This window comes from Psammomys obesus, unplaced genomic scaffold, assembly GCF_907164565.1.
Source record: "Psammomys obesus unplaced genomic scaffold, mPsaObe1.curated_primary_1811, whole genome shotgun sequence".
Taxonomy (NCBI): domain Eukaryota; kingdom Metazoa; phylum Chordata; class Mammalia; order Rodentia; family Muridae; genus Psammomys; species Psammomys obesus.
Genome location: NW_026596088.1, coordinates 7,894,116 through 7,916,705, shown reverse-complemented (window position 1 = coordinate 7,916,705; position 22,590 = coordinate 7,894,116). Strand labels below are relative to the sequence as shown.

General features: G+C 42.6%; 1 protein-coding gene across 3 annotated transcripts in view; it reads left to right on the top strand.

Moving 5' to 3' along the window:
• The window catches only part of LOC129691344 (acyl-coenzyme A synthetase ACSM4, mitochondrial), a 46,988-nt gene that overhangs the window by 18,284 nt on the left and 6,114 nt on the right, over positions 1–22,590 (top strand). Inside the window, exons 1-6 of one of the 3 annotated variants that reach the window (XM_055627441.1) lie at positions 9,892–10,092; positions 10,802–11,012; positions 14,301–14,508; positions 17,841–17,984; positions 19,215–19,371; positions 21,544–21,623. In XM_055627441.1, the coding sequence (XP_055483416.1) occupies positions 9,892–10,092; positions 10,802–11,012; positions 14,301–14,508; positions 17,841–17,984; positions 19,215–19,371; positions 21,544–21,623 (1,001 nt within the window). Of the gene's footprint in view, positions 1–9,891; positions 10,093–10,801; positions 11,013–14,300; positions 14,509–17,840; positions 17,985–19,214; positions 19,372–21,543; positions 21,624–22,590 lie in introns of those variants that run through there. The other 2 variants (XM_055627442.1, XM_055627440.1) reach the window with 2 other exon arrangements.

Below are 22,590 nucleotides of genomic sequence, written 5' to 3'. Positions count from 1 at the left end.
AGAAGAAGAAGAAGAAGAAGAAGAAGAAGAAGAAGAAGAAGAAGAAGTCACATTCCTAAAACTACAAACCTGGTTAGGTATATTCTTTTTCTTCATTTTGTTTGTTTGCTTGTCTGTTTCCTTTTGGTTTTTGAGACCAGGTCTCATTCTATAGACTAGGTGTCATTATAATCCAGGTCTATTACGTAGCAGGCCTTGAATTCACAATTCTGCCGCTGCCTCCCAGATGCTAGGATTATATGACGGGAGCCACCATGCCCAGCTAGTCATCCTTATATAGAAAAGCACTATAGCAAATGATATTTGATTAGCTGATGACCAAATACCAGTTCTCGCTCCAAGAAACCATGTGCTGTGTTCCAGGCAGCCTAAGCTACAGGGTGAGGCCTGCCTGAACTCCCACCACCACTCCAAAAAGGCATTCCTTGAAGAAAGGGCTCATTGGAGTCCTGGGGTGCAGAATGTGCAAGATGCACCCAGCGCGTCTTTTCAGAAGAGAAAATCCGTTCTCACAGGTCCACAGGATTGTGTGAAAGGGACATGAAGACACACTGTGAAAAAAAAGTTAATGCACTGGATTTAAATACTGAGTATGTATATAAGTCTATAATCATGTTGATGAGCTCAAAAGCATACTTAAAAAATTCACCGATCAGGGCTGGAGAGATGGCTCTGTGGTTAAAAGCATGTTTTGTTCTCGCAGAGGACCTACGTTCAGTTTCCAGCCCCCACATGTTGGCTGACAATCATCTGTAACTCCAGTCTTGGGGAATTCAATGCCCTCTTCTGACTTCACAGACAGCAGACACATATGTGGTACACATATAAACATTTAGGCAAAACACTCATCCACGTAAAATAAGTAAATCTCCCCCCAAATGATCTCTTGTTATTATTACAAGCAGTAGGATCACCAGCTAACCTGAAGACAGATGAAGATAACAAAGAGAGAGGATCAAGTGTTAATATAAGCCATACTTCCAGGCACTATATGAGCCAGGCAAGGTTTAAATTTACTTTATATATTCAATAGCACTACTTGCGGCAGCTCCACAAAAATTTGTCAGCATTATGATGAAGTAATATGAGATCCCAGATAATTTAAAACAAAACAAAACAAAACATGCTATATTCATTTAAAGGATAGCTGCTGTTACTATGTAGGTACTTTCTAAGTGAAACAGGTATCTAAGGCCTGGTAAATGCTGTAGAGCTGGGAATGATTTGATGCCCTCAGTCTTTGTCAGGGAGATGACTCACCTAAGGGGTTAAGTGTGGATTCTCTGTGCCCACTTAACTTGTCATCTTCCCCTTGAAAGCTAAGCTGGCTTATAGATACTGGAGTTCCACCCTTGCCAGAAATGAGGGAAACTCCCAGAAGCCCACAGAATGATCTAAACGCCATGTCCTGTCTATTCCCTAGGCCTCACTGCATAATGAGGCCCCTGTGGCTTATCATCGCTGGGAGAGGTCTCATCCCTTTCAGATGCTAGCTTGAGGGCTGGCCTCAATCCAACCGTGACTTATTATCTTACCCTCTTACCAGAAGTAAGAAGTCCCTGCCTGACAACTGTGCAGCCATGGAAACAGAAACTAACCTGTCCTTCGTACAAAAGAAGAGTTAAGTCTTAAATCCAGAGAAGTCATTCAAAGGTATGACTCTCACAAGGAGGCTAGAAAATGCCAAGCTGCCTCAGCCCCAAGGCTGTATGAAAGCTCTGACAAGAGAACACACATGACTGCAAGGTGAAAGGTCAGGTTGCCCCAAATTAGTCATTTTTTTTTTTCTTGATAACCCTAAACGAGAAAATTGGGCACTGGCTCACATCCCCATCTCTTAGACCTGAATGTGGCATACATCCATCATTTACTAACAGAGCCATAAGCCTAAGTTTATCAGCACAGCAAATTTCTCGGAATAGTCTGTTATCAACTATATAATCACCATGATAACAGCTGTCTTCTGTCTTAATCCCCATCCTTATCTCCTGCTCACCTTCTCCTCATTCCTCATTCTCTTGAATGGTCTTGTGGGTGTCACTTAACCTCATTTACAGGTCTTGTCCAGACTTTTCCAAATTACAGACTGAACAGCCAACCCCTCTTCAGGGGTAGGGAATCTTAAAGAAAATATACATATACATATACATATACATATACATATACATATACATATATGTGTGTGTGTGTGTGTGTGTGAATTGTAACAAGAGCTTGTGTTCTGCTATGTAAAGAAAAAAATCAATACTCAGGGAAAGCCAGTTCAATCAAGCTATATAGTGGAAAAGAGCACCCAAAAGGACTCAGATGATCGCTGAGCTCTGTATATCCTAAGATCGGCCTGTACCTTGATCATCCTAAGGTCTGACTAACCAATACATTCTTGAGTTGGCAAGCCAGTAAGTCTAGTTTCTCTTCTAAGCCATAGTGTAGGCCGAGTTTCTATCACTTATAATCAAACAAATGTTATTAATACAGATATATGATTCACTGATCAATTGATTTTTCTCTTATGTGGATGACATTTTGCCTGCATTTGTGTTTGTGAACTGTGTGAGTGCCTGTTGCCCACAGAGGCCAGAGGAGAGTGTCAGGTCCCTAGGAACTGGAGTTACAGCTGCCATGTGGGTAGTGGGTACCAAGCCCAGGTCCTCTGCAGGAGTGGCATGTGCCTTTAACCACTGGGTGTGTCTTTCTGCCCACCACTATAGTATTCTCCCACAAGCCTGTTTTCCTGGCTATCCCATCACATGTAATAGTTCCGCCACTAACTTCTTGTCAAATCTCTCTCCAGCCAAGATGTAACACTTTCCAGGAAAAACACCATGACCCACTCCTCTGTGACACCCAGTCGCTAATGCATTCCTGAAATACCGGAGTTGTCCACACACTACTCCCTCCCTTAGCAAAAATCACCATGCACTTGATACGGTCTTCGCCAGACTTACCTTGGCTTTCTAAAGAGGATTGATCCCACCTCAGCAGAGCACTTGACCTGGATCCACCAAGTCTGTTCCCAAAACTCCATAGAATGTGAGTTTATGTTGCAGAATCCCTAATGGCTTAGGTATGAAAATAAAAGGTTCTTGTTACTGGGACTGGGGAGATGGCTCAGTTGGCCAAGTGCCTGTCTGGCAAGCATGAGAGCCTGGATTTGGATTCCTAACACCTACATTAAAAACAAACAAACAAACAAACAAAAAACAGGCATGGTGGCATGAACCTGTCATCCCAGTGCTGGGAACTAAAAACAGACAAAGGTCTGGAGTTCATTGCCCAGCCAACAAAGTTCTGTGAGAGGCCCTCTCTTAAAACATTAAGTGGAGAATGATAGAGGAAGACACCCGACTTCCACCTCTGACCTCCACATGCTTGCACACACACATGCACATGAGGGAAGTAAAAAAAAAAAAAAACACACATAACACATATACACACAGAGACACACACTCACACATATGCATGCATATGCACGCACACACACAATCCATTCTCTAACCTACTTCCACAAATACAAATACGATTTTAGTCATAATTTTTATTTTAGTTTTACACTGACCGAAAAGTTGCAAAAATAGCAGAAAAGTTCCATTATTCCCCTCACTCACTGTCAGCCTCTTATTTTACCATCATGCATTGCTCCTGGCCAAGATGGTGAAGCTAGCTCACCTTCACCGAATAAGCTATTTTGTTCCTTTTTCCCTAGTTTCTCCTGAGTATCCCTGTCCTGCCCCAGGATCCCATTGGGAGATCACATTACATCTCTCAGGTCTGAACACTTAGTTTTTTCTGTTCTTTACCTTTTCTTGTTTCTGGTGACCTCTGATATCTTTTTTTTTTTTGTGGGGGAGAGTAGGGGTGAGATTTTATTTATTTTTATTTTATGTGTATGAATGTTTTTCTGAAAAACATTTTTTTTTCTGTGTACCACATGCATGCCATGACCTTAAAGGCCAGAAGAGGATGTTGGATTCCCTGAAACTGGAGTTATAGATGGTTATGAGCCACCGTGTAGGTGCTAGGACTTGAACTCTGGTCCTCTGGAAGGGCACTTAATTTCTAAGCCATCTCTCCAGCCCCCATCTCTGTTTTGAAGGAGAGCGGGCTTTGTATTTTGTAGAATTTTGAGAGCTGGCTTTGTCTCAATTTTGGTTTGTCTGGTGTTTTTCTCTTATTCAACCTGACTTGACACTGACAGTGATAAAAAGCCTTCTCTCCAGGCTGTGGGACCACATTCCACATCTCACTGTAAAACTACTTGCTCCTACACACACACACACACACACACACACACACACACACACACACACACACCACATACAGTCTACGCTCCAGAAACAAACCAGTAGGCCCTGGGGTCTGAGCTTCCACCTCCTTCTGGAATATCACTACCCAACCTATTTGGAACCCATGAAATTTGTGACTTCATTTTCCTTACAAAACTGCTTAATACTGGGTTGATTGATAGCTGAAGGTCCTGGCTGTGAATGCTAAAGTTCCAAACTGTCTTCCTGAAATTTCAACAGCATCAGTAATCTTGAAAAATAAGGCTTATGATTGAAGAGCCAGCTTTCTATAAACACTGTGTGTCTTTGTGACACAGGGTATGAGAAGGCCATCTAAAAATTTGTCTGTGAATTAAAAAAAAAAAAAAAAAAAAAAAAAACAACTCAGGACCCTTGATAATTCAGAGAGCATATAGTGAGAGAAGATGATGTGACTATGTAAAAACATTTATTCTGCCCTAAAGACTATAAAGGTTAATCCGAAGGTGTTTGGGGGATAGTCCAATCATCTAAATATAGAGTTTATTTACAGAAAACTGTCCAAGAAAAAAACTCTGCCTCTAGATATTCCAGTGTCAAACACTCCCAAAGACAAAAGGAGAATGGGCATGAGGGAAAAGCCCTAAGCCTCACTTCGTGGATGAAGCCCAAAAGAAACATCCCAACATTCAGTCAATGCATTAAAAAGTGTCTAAAACACCCTTAGCCTGCCAACATGACTCAGGAAAGCATCTCAAAATGTACCAGAAGTAGCTTAGAGAGGATTGGAGGATTGGGGCTGCCCTGAAGCAGGCCATTGGCCATGGTGGCCACGGAGTAGGTAATTTTGCTAATGTCTCACCATGAGTACAGATGAAGGGCGCAGGAAACAGGGATCAAAGGGCATCAGGGGTAAGACATCTCAGTGGACATATATATTAGTAACTGTGGACCATAGATGTTTGTATTCATATTTTGTTCCATGATCCCAAGACAACACATCAGCCCTGTGAAATATATTCTGTCTCTAATGGAATGAGAAAAAAAAAGTGTTTTTTTAAAATGATGGATTAGTCTTTAAAATTTAATGTGGATAGACTCTCCCCAACAGTGGCTACATCAAGTCTTCTGTTCTGAATCAAAGTGGGCATTCAAGAATAAAAGTTAACAGCATCATTGTAGAGAAGATTGCACTTTTTACATATGTGACTATTAACTATGTATTTCATGCCCACTAGAAATAATTTATAATTTTTATTCAAAAAGTTAGCAATTAGCCGGGCGTGGTGGCACATTTCTTAATTCAAGCACCTAGGAGACAGAGGCAGGTAGATCTCTCTGTATTCAAGGCCACTCTGGTCTACAAAGAGAGTTCCAGGATAGCTAGGGCTACACACAGCAAAACCAAAAACCAAAACCATTAAAAAAAAATTTAAAAAATAAAATAAAAAATTAGCAATTTGTACTTGTGATAGAATATAAGCACCGTTCAGAAGATAGAAAAAGTGAAAGTCATGCATATACCAGTCAGTGACATTGTTTCAAGGTGATTTACAAGTGAGACAGTATCAGGACATTTAAGAGACAAGCACACAGCACGTACTCAGTAACAGCCAAGAGTTTGATACAGTTCCTATAACTTATCCATGGAGGGTCCTGATGAAATTCTTTGCTATATTTAACTGGCAGGTTTGCAGGTCAGGTCTAGCTGGCCCAATGTCCTTAATCACATCAAGGGGGGCTCTGGGATGGGCATTAAAGATCTTGATATCAGCTCTGGGAATGAGAATAATCCGATAATGAGCAGGCTTAGTCTTTGTTTGGTGCTGAGCCAGGGGAGGAGGGTGGCCTGCGTTTGCTTCCTCCCTCCTAGCAGTGCCTTATAGGTATCTGTCCCTTTAACCACAGGTTGTCCAGAGAAACAAAAACTCTCCTCCCAAGGGATTTTAATCCTCACAACTGTACACCAGAGGCACAGGGCCGCAGTGACATAGACACCATCAAAAAGAGGCAGGAAGGAAGCAACTGTGTGGCAGTGGCAGAAACAACCTTTGGGAAGAAACAGAGACCTGTTCTGGATCAGCAGTACCATTTGCTGGTAAGGCGGATGCGTGTGACAAATGGAGGGGATGCTAATACAGCAGCAGTAAGGACGCAGGCTCCGTCACCATGATAGATCACTGCAGGCCCAACGCCAGACAACTGTCTTTGATGGTTCTACTTAGCAAAAGTTCTCAGCCATGCAGTAAGAACACAGAAGTACCTTCCTTTGCTTGGGCCACAGAAATGGCCAGTGAAGCTATAATCATTGCTTGCTGGATGAATGGCCACTGGTAAATTATTCTCCTCTCAATGCCTTTATTCCTTTATAATGCAAAATGATACATTCTGTACTTGTGAAATAAAATTCAGAATTTAGTGACATGTAACATAGAACGGGTTCACCTGAGTGGCCAAATTTGCTCAATAATTTTTCCCATTACTAAGTTTTCTTTTTAAACTCTGGAAATCACGAAGTGTTTACAAATTATTCGGTTCAACTCTCTCGCTCTTACAAAGATGTTTCTGGAGACATTTTAAAAAGCATGTTTATATACCAATTTCTCCAAAGATGCTGCTTTAATTTAAAGCACTCAGCAGCTGTCAGATTTGACCCTGAAATAAAATTCACTTACCCCTGCAATCCCCAGGTCAGGAAATGGCTATGTTCAAAGCAAAATGGCCACTCCTCAAAGTTCCCTGTTCTCTTTAAAGGCCCAACTGTACCAGAGTCAACCTCAAAATCAAATATAAACCAAACAGATGGGAACATAGAAATGTTATTGCCAAAGGTATCTCAAGTTCAATGGTGAAACCCACTCAATCACATGAGCAACTGTGGTATTCACTCTGCTTTATTTGTGCTCAAAACACAGAAGACATGAAGATTAAAGAGTCACCTCACCATATCTGTTTAGAACAAGTTTTAGATTTGTTTGAATATTAATTAAATTATTAATTGGGATATGGAAAATTAGAGAAATAAGAATATTCCATGAAAAAAAAATCATTATCTTTTAACTTGGGGGAAAGAATGAACATGAGAATTTGTTTCCTCTAAGATCAGTCCTATTCATAGACAGCAAGAGTCCTCTGGGTGTCCATGTCTTGAAAATCTTTCCAGCTCATTACATAGAGACCAAGAAAAGGTGAAGTGAATGGATGTGAAGGTGAGGCTGCTTCAGGTAACAGAGCTGGAGTCCGTCCCAGAGATGCAGGGTACAGCGTTAGAAGAGTTGGGTTAGGTAGTGGCTAACCCCAATAGCTTTAGTCTTCATAGATATTTTTTTTCTTTTACTGAAGTCTTCCAGCCTAAATGGTGTTGAGGTTGAAAGTTTGTTTTGCTATGGTTTTGGTTTTGTTGAGACAGAGTCTCAAGAAGTTTTGGCTGATTTCAGACTCATGGAAATCCCCCTGCTTCCATCAATCGCTAGGATCAAGGCATGAGCCACCATGTCTGCATGATGTTTGATTGCTCTTATGCAGCATTTTCGGGGTCTTAGCTATAGACCAGGCCACAGGCAGAACTTCACAGGAGCCCTACAACCAGCCAGTAAAGATGGTATTATCACTGCTGTGTTGCACAGATGAGAGGCAAGAAGTGAGTAGGCTAAATAACTGAGAAAAACCATCCAGAAGAAAAAAATATGGCTGTGTGTATGTGTGCATGCGTGCGTGTGTGTGTGTGTGTGTGTGTGTGTGTGTGTGTTATAAAATTGTGGAGGCAACTGTGTATGCATGTGTGATATGTGTACATGTGTGTTTGCTCATGCATGTGCATATGTGTGTGCAGTGAACATGTATGTTGGGAGAGGAAAAAGCAGCTCAGTTTGGCAGAGTGCTAAGTCATGAGCATAGCCCACTCTGCTTTTCCTTTCCTTTCTACTTTACTCTGCCATCTCCATCACATTACTAGAAATTTTCCCCGGGGAAAGCATAGTCTCTCTTTTTTGATGTTGTTTCTTCCCTTTTTAAATTATATTGATAATCAGCAACACATGATAATTGTTACAGGTTAATGAGTTTCCTTATAATGTTCCCATGCATGATCCCTTTTCCCACGTTGACGTAAGGGAGTTTAATATCAACAGTACTAACAGACAAAGCTCTTCAAGACTGTGGTGAACTTCATTTTTGCACCAAGGAAGCCAGACATCATCTGAGCAGCAAAGGGGCATGAAAACACCCTGGAGAGGGAGCAGCACCCCCAGCCCTCTCCTCTGTTATTTGCTGTCACCATGCTGCAGACCCATGTTCCCTTCGCACCCGGGTGTTTTCCGCTCTGTCAACTAATTTTCTAGAACTAAGTCGAAGAAGGGTACGGATGCCCACCACCAACAGGAATTCCTGTTGAGAAGGAATTTCTGTTGACAAAGGACACTGCCCATAAGGCAGAGGTTCCCCTATCATAGGAGCGCCTAGCTTTGCTTCTGCCGCCATGAGCCAGACCATCTCGGGCAAGCTACTTCAGTCTGCATCAGCTTCCGAGTCTTCACCTGCAAAGTGGAAACAGCAGCAGCTACAGCCTTTCATGCTGTTATCGCAATAACAACAGACATGGAAAGCGCTGGCTTCTCTAGGCAAAAGCTTCGTGAACAGTGGCTGCTTTTATTAGCTCTAACTCATGTGCAATGCTAAGAGTGGAATACACAGCAACGTAGCTTCTATCCACTGTAGCTAGGTTAGACAGCCAGGGTTCATGTATAGAAAGGCACACTGCTGTCACCTGAATAATACAGGGTGCAGTTACAAAATGCCAAAGGAAGAAGTAACTACAGAATTAGAAAAAAAAAACACAAATGGAAGAAAAGGTGGACAATTTTAGTGATATCACATCCTAGTTTGAAAGAAGTGGGAATAAAATCCAGGTAGCCTGATCCACGCGCTAAGAGAATTCCATGACCCTGCGCCATGGCACTACCCAAACTGCAGTAACTAACAACTGGACAGCCCTTTTCTAACAACTTATACATTTTACATGCACTGTCTTATTAAATATTCATAATAGGCAAGAGTGACAGATTATATTTCCCCCGTTATGCCAATGAGAACATTGAGAGATGGGAAGATGAATAATTTTCTCAAAGTCATATGGCCCTAAAGTATGTGGTCCAGGGCTTCAGTGAATTGTAATGGAGGGATATTAGGAAGAGAACATGGTGGCTGTAATCAAAGGAACTGGCAGACTGTCCCTTCATGGTGGAAGTGGGTATTCTCAGGGAACAAGCTGATTTTACTGGAATTGGAAACTCAAGCAGAGTTTAAAGTGACGAAGGGAGACCTTGAAAGCAAATGCAGGCAGCAAATATTCCCTTTGTGGTTTCCTTGGGAAGGAGGAAGGGGCAGACGATGAGAGTCTGACAATTTTACAGCTGTCTGGGTCTTTAGGGCTACGCTGGTCACAGGCAGAATGAAGAAGCGTGCAGTAGTGGGGAGACCAATCAGTGGCTAGTGGTGACAGGTCTATGTGAGGGTGGAGCGTTCCTCAGGAAGACACTTCCCAATCTCCAGCTGACACTCTCCGTTCATTTGTCTTCCCCACAGACATTTCCCGCTTTGTATCAGAAGACAAAGTCCTCCAGGAATCATGAAGGCTTTCCTCCATTGCCAGAGATTTAGACTCATCTGGCTGGCCAAGCCAGCCGGCAGGCACTTCCACAGAGATCCCCAGCTCTGGGCACCTCTGACACTCGAGGACTTTGAAGCCATAAATCGCTGTGAGAAGCCATTACCCAAGAACTTTAACTTTGCTGCGGATGTACTAGACCAGTGGTCCCAAAAGGAGAAGGTAGAGAGAGAGCAGCTCCCGTTGCTCACTCATCTCTGTCTTCCATGTCCTCTCACTATGTTCTACATGTAAAGTTCAAGTCGATTCTTTACCTCAGTGAGGGCAGGAACCTGGATGGCCCCATGGAGACCAAGAGCCCATAAACACATTTCGTTCCAGTCAGTTTCCATCTCTTGATTCTTCTTAGGAAACTCAAAAGTACAGGAAGACGAGATTAGATTAACTCAGCCTTGGTAAAATGCTCACCCCCTCTTGAAAACAGGCAAACCCTGAAGGGGTGTGTCTCCAAGACTATTCAGCTGCAGAGGAAAATTTCTTCCCAAGGGCACACTGTGGGAAGCGGGTGTAGAGAAGGGGTAATGGGAAATGTCCTATCTGCCTTCTGTGCTAGTCAGCTTTCCACTATTGCGACAAAATACCTAAGATACAAATGTAAATTTCAGTTAGCCCTGTAGCAGCCCAGGGCATCACAGGGAAAAGCGCACGATGAGGAAGGCTGCTCACTCCAGGGCAGCTGAGGGGAGGAATGAATGAGAGGAAGGGCCTGGGATCTGATTATTCTCTTCTTTAGGCTCTAGAGCCACGGGATAGAGACCACCTCTTTTAACTTATGGGTCTTTAGGGACTATGTCTTTTAACATGTGGTCTTTGGGTGACACCTCCAAACCATAATACATTATCTTCTCTTTCCCATGTGTTCCCTGGCTAGTCGGGAGAGAGGCCAGCCAACCCAGCCCTGTGGTGGGTGAATGGCAAAGGAGATGAGGTGAAATGGAGCTTCCAAGAACTGGGTTCCTTGTCAAGAAAGGCTGCCAACGTGCTCACCAAACCCTGTGGCCTGCAGAGAGGAGATAGGGTGGCTGTGATTCTGCCCCGCATCCCTGAATGGTGGCTCATCAACGTGGCTTGCATGAGAACAGGTCAGTATCACAAACGCCACAAGTGTAAATCACGTAGAAACATAGAGACCAAGACCTGAGAATTTTCTGAAATGCCAGCTTTGGCTAAAGCTATCTTTACAGAAAGTAGAAAAAGAAAAAGTTAAAATTAAGAGCAATAGTGATGTAATACTAACAACAATCTTAAGAAATCATTGGTTTTATTGTGAAAAGCATTTCGTAAGAGAGGAAATCAAAGACACAGTGATGTTAAGACATTTGCCAAAAGTCAGACCACTTAAAAATTACATAATTAAAGATCTAAGGAGACAGCTGGTTGTGCAAACGTGAGGATCTGTGTCCCGTGAGGATATGTGCAGGCTCATGCACATACACCCCCACACACACAAACAAAAATGAGAAGCTAAGTTACACACAAAGCTCTATAAGAGCAAACATGAGCGTGAGAGCTTCCTCACAGCTCAGAGTGTGCTGTGCCTACCCCACCACCCAGGGTTCTCTCTTCTGAATGTCTAGCTGGATTCTCTGTAACATGAAAATATAAAAGAAGAGCAAGTATTTGGTGTTGCAAAGACTTGAAAGAACATAAACACCTCTGGCCCAAGTAGGGAGATCCTCCAGTCAAAGGATAACTAGATCTAATTACACATCCTCCCCAAATTAATAATACAACGTACCCCAAGTAAAAACTTGTCCTTTCAGACAGGGGTCTGTAAGCCATGGACTTCAGAATCCCTCTCTTTGGGGGAGTAGAATTGTGATGGAATACAGCTGGCCTCTCTTGCTCTGCAGCAAACATGCTGACTGAGAGCCAGACCAAACCTACAGTCTACCGAGTCTAACATACTCACCAGGTCCTTTACCAAAACAGTTCTCTGATTTATGGTCTAAAAAACAACAGTAAATCTTCAGACGTCAGTTAAAATAAATAAGAATGCCAAAGGATAGACTATTACGAAGGATAGAAAGATATTTGTGCAGTGTTATTAACAGGTATAGAAAAATGGAAACAACTTAAATAGAAATGATTATATAATTTACAACCTAGCGAAGATGTAAGCTTAGTTGGGGGTGTTGATTGCTGATTGACTGTCTGGCTCTTAATAATGTGGCACTTAAAAGAAAATTTATTCCAGTGACAATATAATAATTTTAATGTTTTCAGCACAATTCATAGAAGATGCTCTTACTGCCAATAAAATAGACTAAAGCAGAAATAGAAGTATTTTCATTCACAATATAAAAAAGGAGACACAAATGGGAAATTAACCATTGCTGAAAAGAGATTAAGGGTGTTTTATCTGTCATAAAATATGCACTCAATATTACTTAATATAATTTATATAAATCATGAAATCCATAAATACAAACACAAGCTAGTGCTTAAAAAACATCTCATTAAATGAAGAAAAGCAGCTGCAAATGTATTTTCTCCCCAGAATGTCAAATCCTTTATGTTAATTTTTTAAATTACTTATACTCTCCAAATGGCAAACTACTTTGATTTTGCTGCAAAACATATGCAGCAAAGCCTAAGATACTTGCCACCCAGCAAATGTTTGCTGCCCCCATCAAAAGAAATCCCCCCTCCCCCCACGCCCAAGGAGGTAATCTATCCATTGAACACATCCGGGAATCCACCAAGGAAACAATACTTGTGAATCATTAACAGCACGTGGCTTCTAAGAGAAGTCATTTTATATTTTTATATTGATTGATCATCCTAAGATCCTCTAAGGTGTTTTCTTAAGGGGGAAAAAAAAAACAGCTAAATCAGTTAAAATACACTCAGTAAAATAACCTTAGGATGGCAAGATGGCTCTTCAGGTAAAGGTGATTGGTATGCAAGCCCAGCCACCTGAATTTAGTCCCTGGGGCCTACCTGAAGGTGAGAGGAGACCACTGACATCACAAGAGCTGTCCTCTGTTCACAGGCACGTCATGGCATGAGAGCCTACAGACACGTGTGCGCGTACACTCATTCATGCACGCACGCGCACGATATGATGATGATGATGATAAGCCCCTTGCTATTTAACTGGTTTCAGAATACTCAGCAAGGACTACAGATATACAGCACAGGCCTTGGGATTGCCGGCAATGTCTCTGGGGACGGGCTTTGCCACTTACTGACTTTGTGGCCCTTAGGTGAGCTCTCGTCCACTGGCATGGGATATGCGCTCAGTGAAAGGCGGCGGCTGTCGGTAATGCTTTGCGTGCCACTGTCTTCCCGCGGAGTCGCTTTAGAGAGCCCAGCCACCTGCTCACATCTTATCGCTTACATGTAATCCTTACGCCTTACAGCTAATCCTGCCCCGTGTGTTCTTCTCATAAGGAGCTTTGAAATCCTGTCTTTGGCTGGCGTTTGGGATGAAGTGGGATAAATGGATACATGAAGCATGGCTATGGTTGTCGAGGCAAATCTTGGTGGTGCCAGACCATTGCATAAGAGGTCTGCAGACTGGCTCTGCCACTCAGTGGCTATCCCCCAAAGACTGCATGTACTTCCCGTGGTTGCTTAGAACGCTAGTTCCAGGTTATTGAGGTGGCTTGGTGAGTAAAGGTGCTTCCTGCACAAACCTAGCTTCATGAGTTCGATCACCAGGACCCACAAAAAGGTACGGAAAAAGAACCACGTCCACGAATCTTTTTAAGTCTTTGAAGAGTAGTCTCTAAGCATCCGGAACTGTACAATCTAGCAAAAAATAAATACATAAATAATGGGCAGGCATTTTCCCATCTACATACAGTTTTTCACTCTATTCTGTTGAACTGGTGGAGTACGTATATTATAGAACACTTGCAAAAAGAAGACAGTACATGAATTTAGTGTCTCAGTAGCCTTTGAATTTCTATTATTTCTTCTCTCATGTCCAGTGGATTATCTTGCAAATCTCACCTTGGTTGAAAGGACTGAATGAGATAGTGTTCATGGAAAATATATCATAAAGTATAATGTGAAGATCAAGTATTACATAGTCATTACATAATCACAGTTTAAACATGACTTTACAATGGTTCTTAGTACTAGCCTATCATTATGAATCAGATGCTGCCATTACCCCCATGTTAAAGATAAAGGAGGGAGAGCCAGAGAGACCAAAGTCACAAGGTTAGTAAGTTGCAACTAGACCCCCAGGCCTATCAGACTCCAAAGCCAGTGCTCTAATGATCCCCTATGTCAGAGTGCCGTTGGATGTCCCAGGGAACCAAGGCAAGGGTGGAGAAGCTCTTCTCCACCCAGATACAAGGCCCACATTTCCACACAGTATCCAGAGCTGTTAGCTCAGGAATAGTTTTCTGTTGCAGGGCTTGTCTTCATGCCAGGAACAATCCAACTGACTAGGAAAGACATCCTGTACCGTCTGCAAGCATCCAAGGCCAAGTGCATTGTGGCCAGTGAGGAAGTGGCTCCTGCGGTGGACTCCATTGTGTCAGAGTGTCCCAACCTGAAGACTAAACTCCTGGTGTCTCCACACCACTGGGACGGGTGGCTCAGCTTTCAGGAGTTACTTCAGTGAGTATTTGGGCGGGAGACACTAGCGACAGCACAAATCATAGCTACAGCTCTGAATCTGTTTATCCAAAGACGCAGCAGTAGCCAGAGTTGATCCAGGCTCCTTTCCCAAAAGAATATTTTCAAGTGTTTGGGGGTTTAATCTGTATGTGTGTTTGTGCATAGCATGTATGCAGTGCCCACGGAGGCCAGAAGAGGGCATATGATCTTCTGAAACTGGAGTTACAGATAGTTGTGGGTGGCAGGAACTGAACCTAGGTCCTCTGCAATAACAGTGCTCTTAAACACTGAGCCATCTCTCTTGCCCCAAAAAGAATAACATAATGACATTATTTACATGCAGAAGGAAGAACTATAGCTCTGCTCTGACTTTTCTGTTTTCTCTGTGGCCTATGATAAGTGTGCTTTAGAGATTGGCCTTTGCCCAGCTCCCAGGCCACAGCTATCACCGGTCTTTCTTTTATTCCTTAGACATGTTCTAACTCGGGGCCTTTGCTGTCTCTCCTGCCTGGAATGTTCTTTCCTACTCCTTTGAAAAGCTGTTCCTTCTTGTCAGGTTTCAGTTCAAATGTTTTATTGTAAGTGGTGCTGCCCCGACCAACATGATAGGAGCCTTTTTCCCCCTTCGTGTCACTGTTTCTTCACATCACTGGCTCCTCTGAGTGGTCAGACCAGTCTCTTACTCTCTTATATTCAGCTTTTCTCCTCTGAGGTAGGGATTGGAACGTTAGACTCAGAAGCCAAATCTGGGCCACCACTTGATTTTGTAAATAAAGTTTTATTGGCAGACAGAGGTGCTCATTTGTTTGTATATTGTCTGTGGCTGCTTTCATATAATGATAGCAAAGTTGGGCAGTTGTAATAAAGGTCTTATTGTACACAGGGCCTAAAATGTCTTCTCTCTGACCCTTTGCAGAAAGCATTACAGTTCCTGTCCTAAATTATGCTCTCTAAGGAAGCCAAGGCTTTGCTTGTATGTTTAGTTAATGCCTTTATCTTCAACAACTAACAACATATAGCTTGGTGCTGAAGAAATATTTAATAAGATGAACAAACAAAATACTTTACTTCTATTATAATTAAACACCTAGTGATATTTGAGGATAAAATAAGCTAGCATATGAGAAAGCATTTCCTAAATTATTAAAAATGAAAAAAATTGTTCATTTATAGCATAATCTTTAAGCCGCTGATGTTTTATAAAAATAAAAATAAAAATTCAGTTTATATTTTTTGTAAGTTGTGAACCCAGGTAAGTTAAATGGCATTTCTGGAAGTCTATATTTTAATCTAGGAAATCAGGATAATGACAGTGTGGAGTTGTAGAAGAAACGGATGGGAAAAGCAATATGTCATGCTCAGCATAATGGCTAGAACAAACAGCACAGTGATTGCAATTGTATGTGAAGGCTGAGTCACACAGAGGATGAAGAAAGCAGGAGTTGGGGCTGGTTGGGTTTTTGTTGGGAGACTGGGCGGTGAGGTACTGTCATCTTCAGGAAGATGGGCCTGGCAATGCCACTCGGCAGTACAGTGTTTGCCTAGAGTGGCAAGACCTTGGTCTCCATTCCGAACATTACAAAAATGGAAATTAAAAGCAGGCATGGGGTGTATTCAGAAGGTCAAAGAAGAAGTATGGAGATCCTAGAAGTCAGTTTAAGCTACATAGCAAAACACTACCTAAAAGAAAAGATAGGAAGGAAGGAAGGAAGGAAGGAAGGAAGGAAGGAAGGAAGGAAGGAAGGAAGGAAGGAAGGAAGGAACCAGCAGAGACTGCCATAAGAGAGTAAGTGAGTAAGTTTAGGTTTAGAGACTGAAGTCATGGCTCTGCTGTTAAGAGCTCACAACCATCTAAAGTTCAGTTCCAAAGGATCCAGGGCCTACTTCTGGCCTTCACAGGTACTGCATGCATGTGGTGCACAGACATACATGAAGGCAAAGCACCTATACATGTTTAAAAAAAACAGTAAGTTTACAGCCAGCCATATTGAAATCAGGTCCTAGAAAATCAAGTTGTCTAACAAGTGGAGAATATGTGAGTCTTGGGTATAAAGATGAAAATCTGGGAGTTTCCAGGAAAAAGTCAGCTCTGAAAATCCAGAACTCAGGGAGCCAAAAGGAGAGAAAAGCTAGAATTCACCCTTGAACACCTCCCTTCCTCCCAGAGATTCTAATGTCTCTTCTTCTCGTGAAAAGTAAACAATTAAATAAAAGTCTTGTATTAGAAGGTTCCCTTACTGAATGGAGGAATGCCTAAAGACAAGAGATGTCCCCTAACCTAAGATGTTAGCTAAAGTAACATAATCCCTCCCTCTGGAACCCAAAATATCCAATTTCACCCAATATTTGTTCTGAAAAGAAATCCAATGACCTTTGTCTATTTTAAAGAAAATTACCAAAACTTTCTTAATTTTTTGTGTAACTATTTCTGAGCATTAGGGATTAAGTGTGTCTGTTACACACTCAATGGTCTCTATTTCACCGATTCATTGCCATTCAGTCATCATTAAAATTAGCTGAGGGTTAGAAATATGATCCAGATGATAGAGTTTGCCTAACAGGGATGACACCCTGGACTTCTCCAGTGCCCCATAACCTGGATATGGTATACCTGTGTGTAATCTCAGCACTCAAGAAGTGGACGCAGGAGGAAGTTTTGGTTTGGTTCTTTTGAGACAAGGTTTCTCTGTGTAGCCCTGTCTTTCCTGTAACTCACCTTATAGACAAAGCTGGCCCCGAACTCACAGAGATCTGCCTGCCTCTGCCTCTGAGTGCTGGGATGAAAGGCTCAAGCCACCACACCCAGCTAGAAGAAAGCTTAACATCATCCTCAAGAGCACAGTTTTCAGCCACCCTGGGCTCTATGAGACAATGCCTCAAAATACAATAATAACATAAAATGAAATTTACTGAAGTAAAACCTTTAGCTTGGAATTTTTTCAGAAAGGGAAATTTTGGCATGGTGGTGCACGCCATTAATCCCAGAACTCAGGAGGCAAAGGCAAGCAGGTATCAACGAATTCTTGAAATGGGTATCAACTTACAAAGATTCAAATTGTTCTTAAATTTTTTATAAATTACAAGAGCACTTTTGTTATTCACGTGGTGAGTTACCTTGGCTATCTCTTTGGCTCATAGAGAGATGAGCTTAAAAACAAGGACCTATGCTGTTGAACCTTTGCCCTGATCTCTAGAGTCCTTCTAAGTTTCTATTCAGGGAAGCTCTGTGGCAGATTCAATCCATGACTCTCCTGTGATAAGAGGGGAGCGCAGAACAATGACACAGACTCAACTCATCTGTCTTCAGCGTCTATCTTGGGGTTCATCTGCAGATCGGCCTCTGAAGAGCATAGCTGCGTGGAGACAGGAAGTCAAGAACCGATGGCCATTTACTTCACCAGTGGGACCACAGGCTCCCCCAAGATGGCTCAGCACTCACAGAGCAGCCTCGGCATTGGGTACACCCTCTGTGGAAGGTAGGAATGAAAACTACCGTTTTGTTCTTATTTTGCTTACAGCCAAGTCTCACACTGTAGCTGGCTTTGGACTGCAACTCACTCTGTGGTTTCATTGGCCTCCAATTTACTGCAGTCCTCCTGCCTCGCCAGCCTGCACCCAAAGAAAGGTTGGCATTGCAGGAGTACACCACCACACCACTTCTTTGTTTTGTATACAGTCTCCCCAGGCCGCCAGAGCGGTTGTCACTGCTGATGGGACATTTCTCCTTGAATGGCTATTAAGACATCTCTAACATAGATCCATAAAACAATGCCCCTGCCCTGCCCTGCCCTGCTCCATTGAAATGGTGCCATCTAGTTAATTGATGAAGCAAGAACTTAGGATTGGAGCTTGATTCATAGCATGTCTTCCCCCCTCTTCTCATTGCCAGGTGAATTTCACTACCTAGAAGGATCTTTTAAAGACAAAGTCTACCTAAAACTGTCACTTCGCTCTGTTTGTAGTTTTCCTTAAAGTTAAGGCATTCAGTGATTAATCTCAATCATCAATCATCAGATCTAGAATACCCAAGGGATTGTCTTCTGGGTATGCCTAGCAGTTTCTACCTTGAGTAAGCTCCCTGAGGTGGTAAACCCTGCCCATCGTGGGTGTCACCATTCCCTGGGCTGGGATCCTTGACTGTATAAAAAATAGGAAGTGAGATGAGCACAGGCATTCATCGGGCTCTGCCTCCTGTCAACACAGCGTTCTTAGCTCCTCAGGCTCCTGGGGCCAGCACTTTTCCAGCATGGTGGACTCTACCCTGGACCTGTGAGCAAAATCAGGCCCTTTATCCTTTTGTCAGTATTTTATCACAGCACTTTAAAAGTAAATATCTTATCTACTGTTCCTACAACATCTACATACTTGGTTCTCATTGCTGTGTGTTTGTGCTACTGTTTCCTTAAAATAAAAGCAGAGATCTGTCTTGTGTGCTTCCTGATAACGGTGCCTGCTACATAATATTTACTCACTAAATATTTGTCATGTCAATGGACAAACACAGAAAAATACACCAAACCCAGTCCCGCAGGTCTTATCTCTTCCAGATAAGATTCAGAAAAGTCCTTCTCAGGAGAAAGGGGAGTAGGATCCTGCACTTGATCTGAGGTTTCTTTCCACTGTAGCATAGGTCAAGGCTACTCCTCAAAAACACTAGTGTTCATTTTCCATTGTTTTGCTCTGTTCTGTGGCTTTTCTGTATGTAGGTATTGGCTAGACTTGACCTCCTCAGATATCATGTGGAATATGTCAGACACTGGCTGGATCAAGGCTGCCATTGGAAGTGTGTTTTCTACGTGGCTTCGAGGTGCCTGTGTTTTTGTGCACCGGATGGCCCAGTTTGACACTGATACCTTCCTAGATGTAAGTCTTGACCCCACAAAGTCATAAAGATTCCTCTGACTCCAGGGTTTCCCGAGGTTCTGAAAATCGGTTTGGGTTGTTTTACTTGTTTGGTTCTGTTTTTTGTTTGTTTGTTTTTTTGTTGGTGTGGGGTGTTTCTTTTCTTTTCTTTCTTTTTTTCTCTTCAGCAAAGTCTCAGGGAGTTGAGTCCTGAATGCTTGTGAATGGAGAAGAATCACCTACCACACTCTCCGTGGGAAATCCAGGCTGCAGCTGTAAATAACTCAAGGCTCACTGGTGATAAAACCTGGCTGCTTAGGAGCCTCATTCTAAATAATGGAAGACAAATAAATATTCTGTTTCTGATCTAGTGGAAAAAGGACAGTAGCTCATCTCGGGAGGTCACCTTTTTTCTTATGGCATCTTCTTTTCATCCGTCTATTTCATCCCCATCCTGTGATCCTCACTGTAACTCACATACTCTGATATTCTAGCAAAGTAGGTACATATACCTTCCACCAGAGGTGGCTACATTAAAACATCTGGTAGAACAGCAACCTAAACTGTGACCTAAAACACATTTCAAAATAACTGGAGTTTTGGATATTGTCAACACATAGAAGTGATGATATTTGAAGATATGCACATGCTAATTGCCTTGATTCGATTATATGCAACATACATACACACATATTTTCTTATACTCTATAAATCAGGGCTTCTTAAACATTGCCACTCTGACATTTTTTTTTCACCCAAGAGATATTTATACAACCCTATGGCTGTACAAATCCAACATTGCTGACAATAAATCATAAAGAATTTATTTTAAAATAATTCCTTAATATATATATATATATCGATATGTATATATATATATGTATATATCGATATATATATATATGTGATCTCACAAGTAATTCAAAAGAAAGAAAACTTACATACTAATAAAATATTTCGAAGCTTTGGCCTGATGTAAACATGGCTTCCTCCACAGTGTTAGTAAAGCAGCGTGTCTGTGTGTGAGGAAAAGCTGCAGTTAGTCTGAGGCTTTTTGCTAACTGTTCTGACAGGGTAGCTTGAAGGCCTTAAGATAAGTACATGAGTCCTAGGAGGGAGGCTCTCTGCATCAAGTTTACCAAGTGCCCTGAACAAAATAACCATTTACTCCACATTTCAAAACTTTCTTTTGCAAAATAAGATCATTTTTGTTTTACAAAGATGATGGTATTCGTAAAATCCTCTACAGGACTTGTGTTATTCTGAGACATACGCATTATACTTACTAAAAAGAATTTAAGCCTCTAAAGCAGGTGCCTATGGAGTCAAGCTACTGTGTGAGTTAAGAGTTATCGTTGACATCATCAACAGTCTGGCTGGCCTGCACACATGTGGACAATGTTGTCCAGAATGCTTATGTTTAATCGTGGTTCTTCTCCCGCCTGGGGGTGTGGAGGGGCTGTTTCCACCCTCCACAAGGACAAGGAGGGCAGGAGATGAGGCACAGAACTGAGAAGGCTGGCGAGCACATACAGAGATCAGACACTCCGGAGCCACTTCAGAGAGAGTTCAACAGCAGGGTCCTTCCAACATTTAATACCAGCTGTACCACCCTGAATTTTGCAGTGGAGCCTTTAATATCATGAGAATTCTCCACTAAAGCAGGAGAATTTCATTAGACTTGAAGGTTTGACCTAGGGAACTAGAGGTGTAGTGAGCCCCGGAAATTTTAAGTCCTTTGAAATGGCTGTTTCTGCACTGACTCAGTCTTCTCTAAAGTGGGCTGTCCTTCACTGGCTGCTGCTGACCTACCACGGGGTCCTGGTAGGTTAGCCCATACATCCAGGCTCAATGCAACACAGAACACGTGGGTGAATATGAGTAGGAGTTTACAAGAGTTCACCGTATGAAGCTCTGAAGTCGAGTAAACCAGTTCATACTTCTGGTTGTTCTCGAACTCCGCAGTTCGCCTACTGAATTCGACAGCCTATACCTTTTTTTCTAGGACATGCACATTTCTCTTTCTATTAACTAGAAACCCCCAACATGTCACTAATGACAGCTGATAAATATTTACTTTCTTACTCCATGTGATCAGCAGGCAGTAATGAAAAGGAAAGGTGGCAGAGGCTATCTCTAGCCATGGCCTCTGGCTCACCACTCCTGACATGTCTGTCTTTCTCTGTCATCCAGACGCTCACCACTTACCCCATCACAACCCTGTGCAGCGCTCCCACTGTGTACCGGATGCTCGTACAGAAGGACCTTAAGAGGTACTGGGCGGAACTCTCCATTTGAACACAAACAGAAGCTGTCACCCAGCATCACAGGGCTTCCCTCTTCATGCAGGGGGGCACAGGAGTCCAAATCTCATCGTATTGACATCCTGGGCCACATAGCATCGTGTTCTGGAGCTATTCTGTGCGCTGTACAATACTGAGCAGATGCCAGTAGCATCATCCTCTCCTTTTCCTTCGTGCTCAACAACCAAAATGCCCCAAGACATTACTTAATACCCTTTGAGGACAAAATCATATGTCAGCTTAAGATCCAGAAGAATGGCAGGAAAGATACTCAGTCACATGCTTGCCACACAAGCATGAGGACCCGAGTTTGATCCTCAGAACCGCCTGACCATGCAGGTGTGGTAGCATGCCCTAGCATGGGGGAGACAAGCTCACTGGCAAGCCAGAATAGCTTGCTTGAGGAGTTCAAGGCCAGGGAGAGACCCATTCTCAAAAAACAACGTGATAGCACCTGTGGAATCACACCTGGGGTTGTCTTTGGATCTACATAAACATGCAGATATGGGCACCTGAATTCACACATACACTCACACTACAGGACCAGGCATGCATAAGTGTGCACACGCGCACGCGCGCGCGCGCGCGCGCACACACACACACACACACACACACACACAGCCTTTAGAATCAGCCCCTTTAAAGCAAGAAGGTGATGTTGAATGACACACACACACATCTATTCACCCCATATAGGCAGTCAATGACAGAGCAAAGTACAGATACCACCAAGTCCAACTTAGTAAACCAGTAAGTTGTATTGGGATTACTTACTTATTATGACAGGTTATTTACAAGAGCGGGAATGACTCAAAACAGCAGCACCACCAAAGCCTATTCCAGCACACTATATAGCCTGCAGGCAGCTCAGCATGTTCAAGAGTGTCCTTTCCAGGTCCAGGCAGCTGGTCCGGTCTCAGGAGTCTTCTTTTCAACT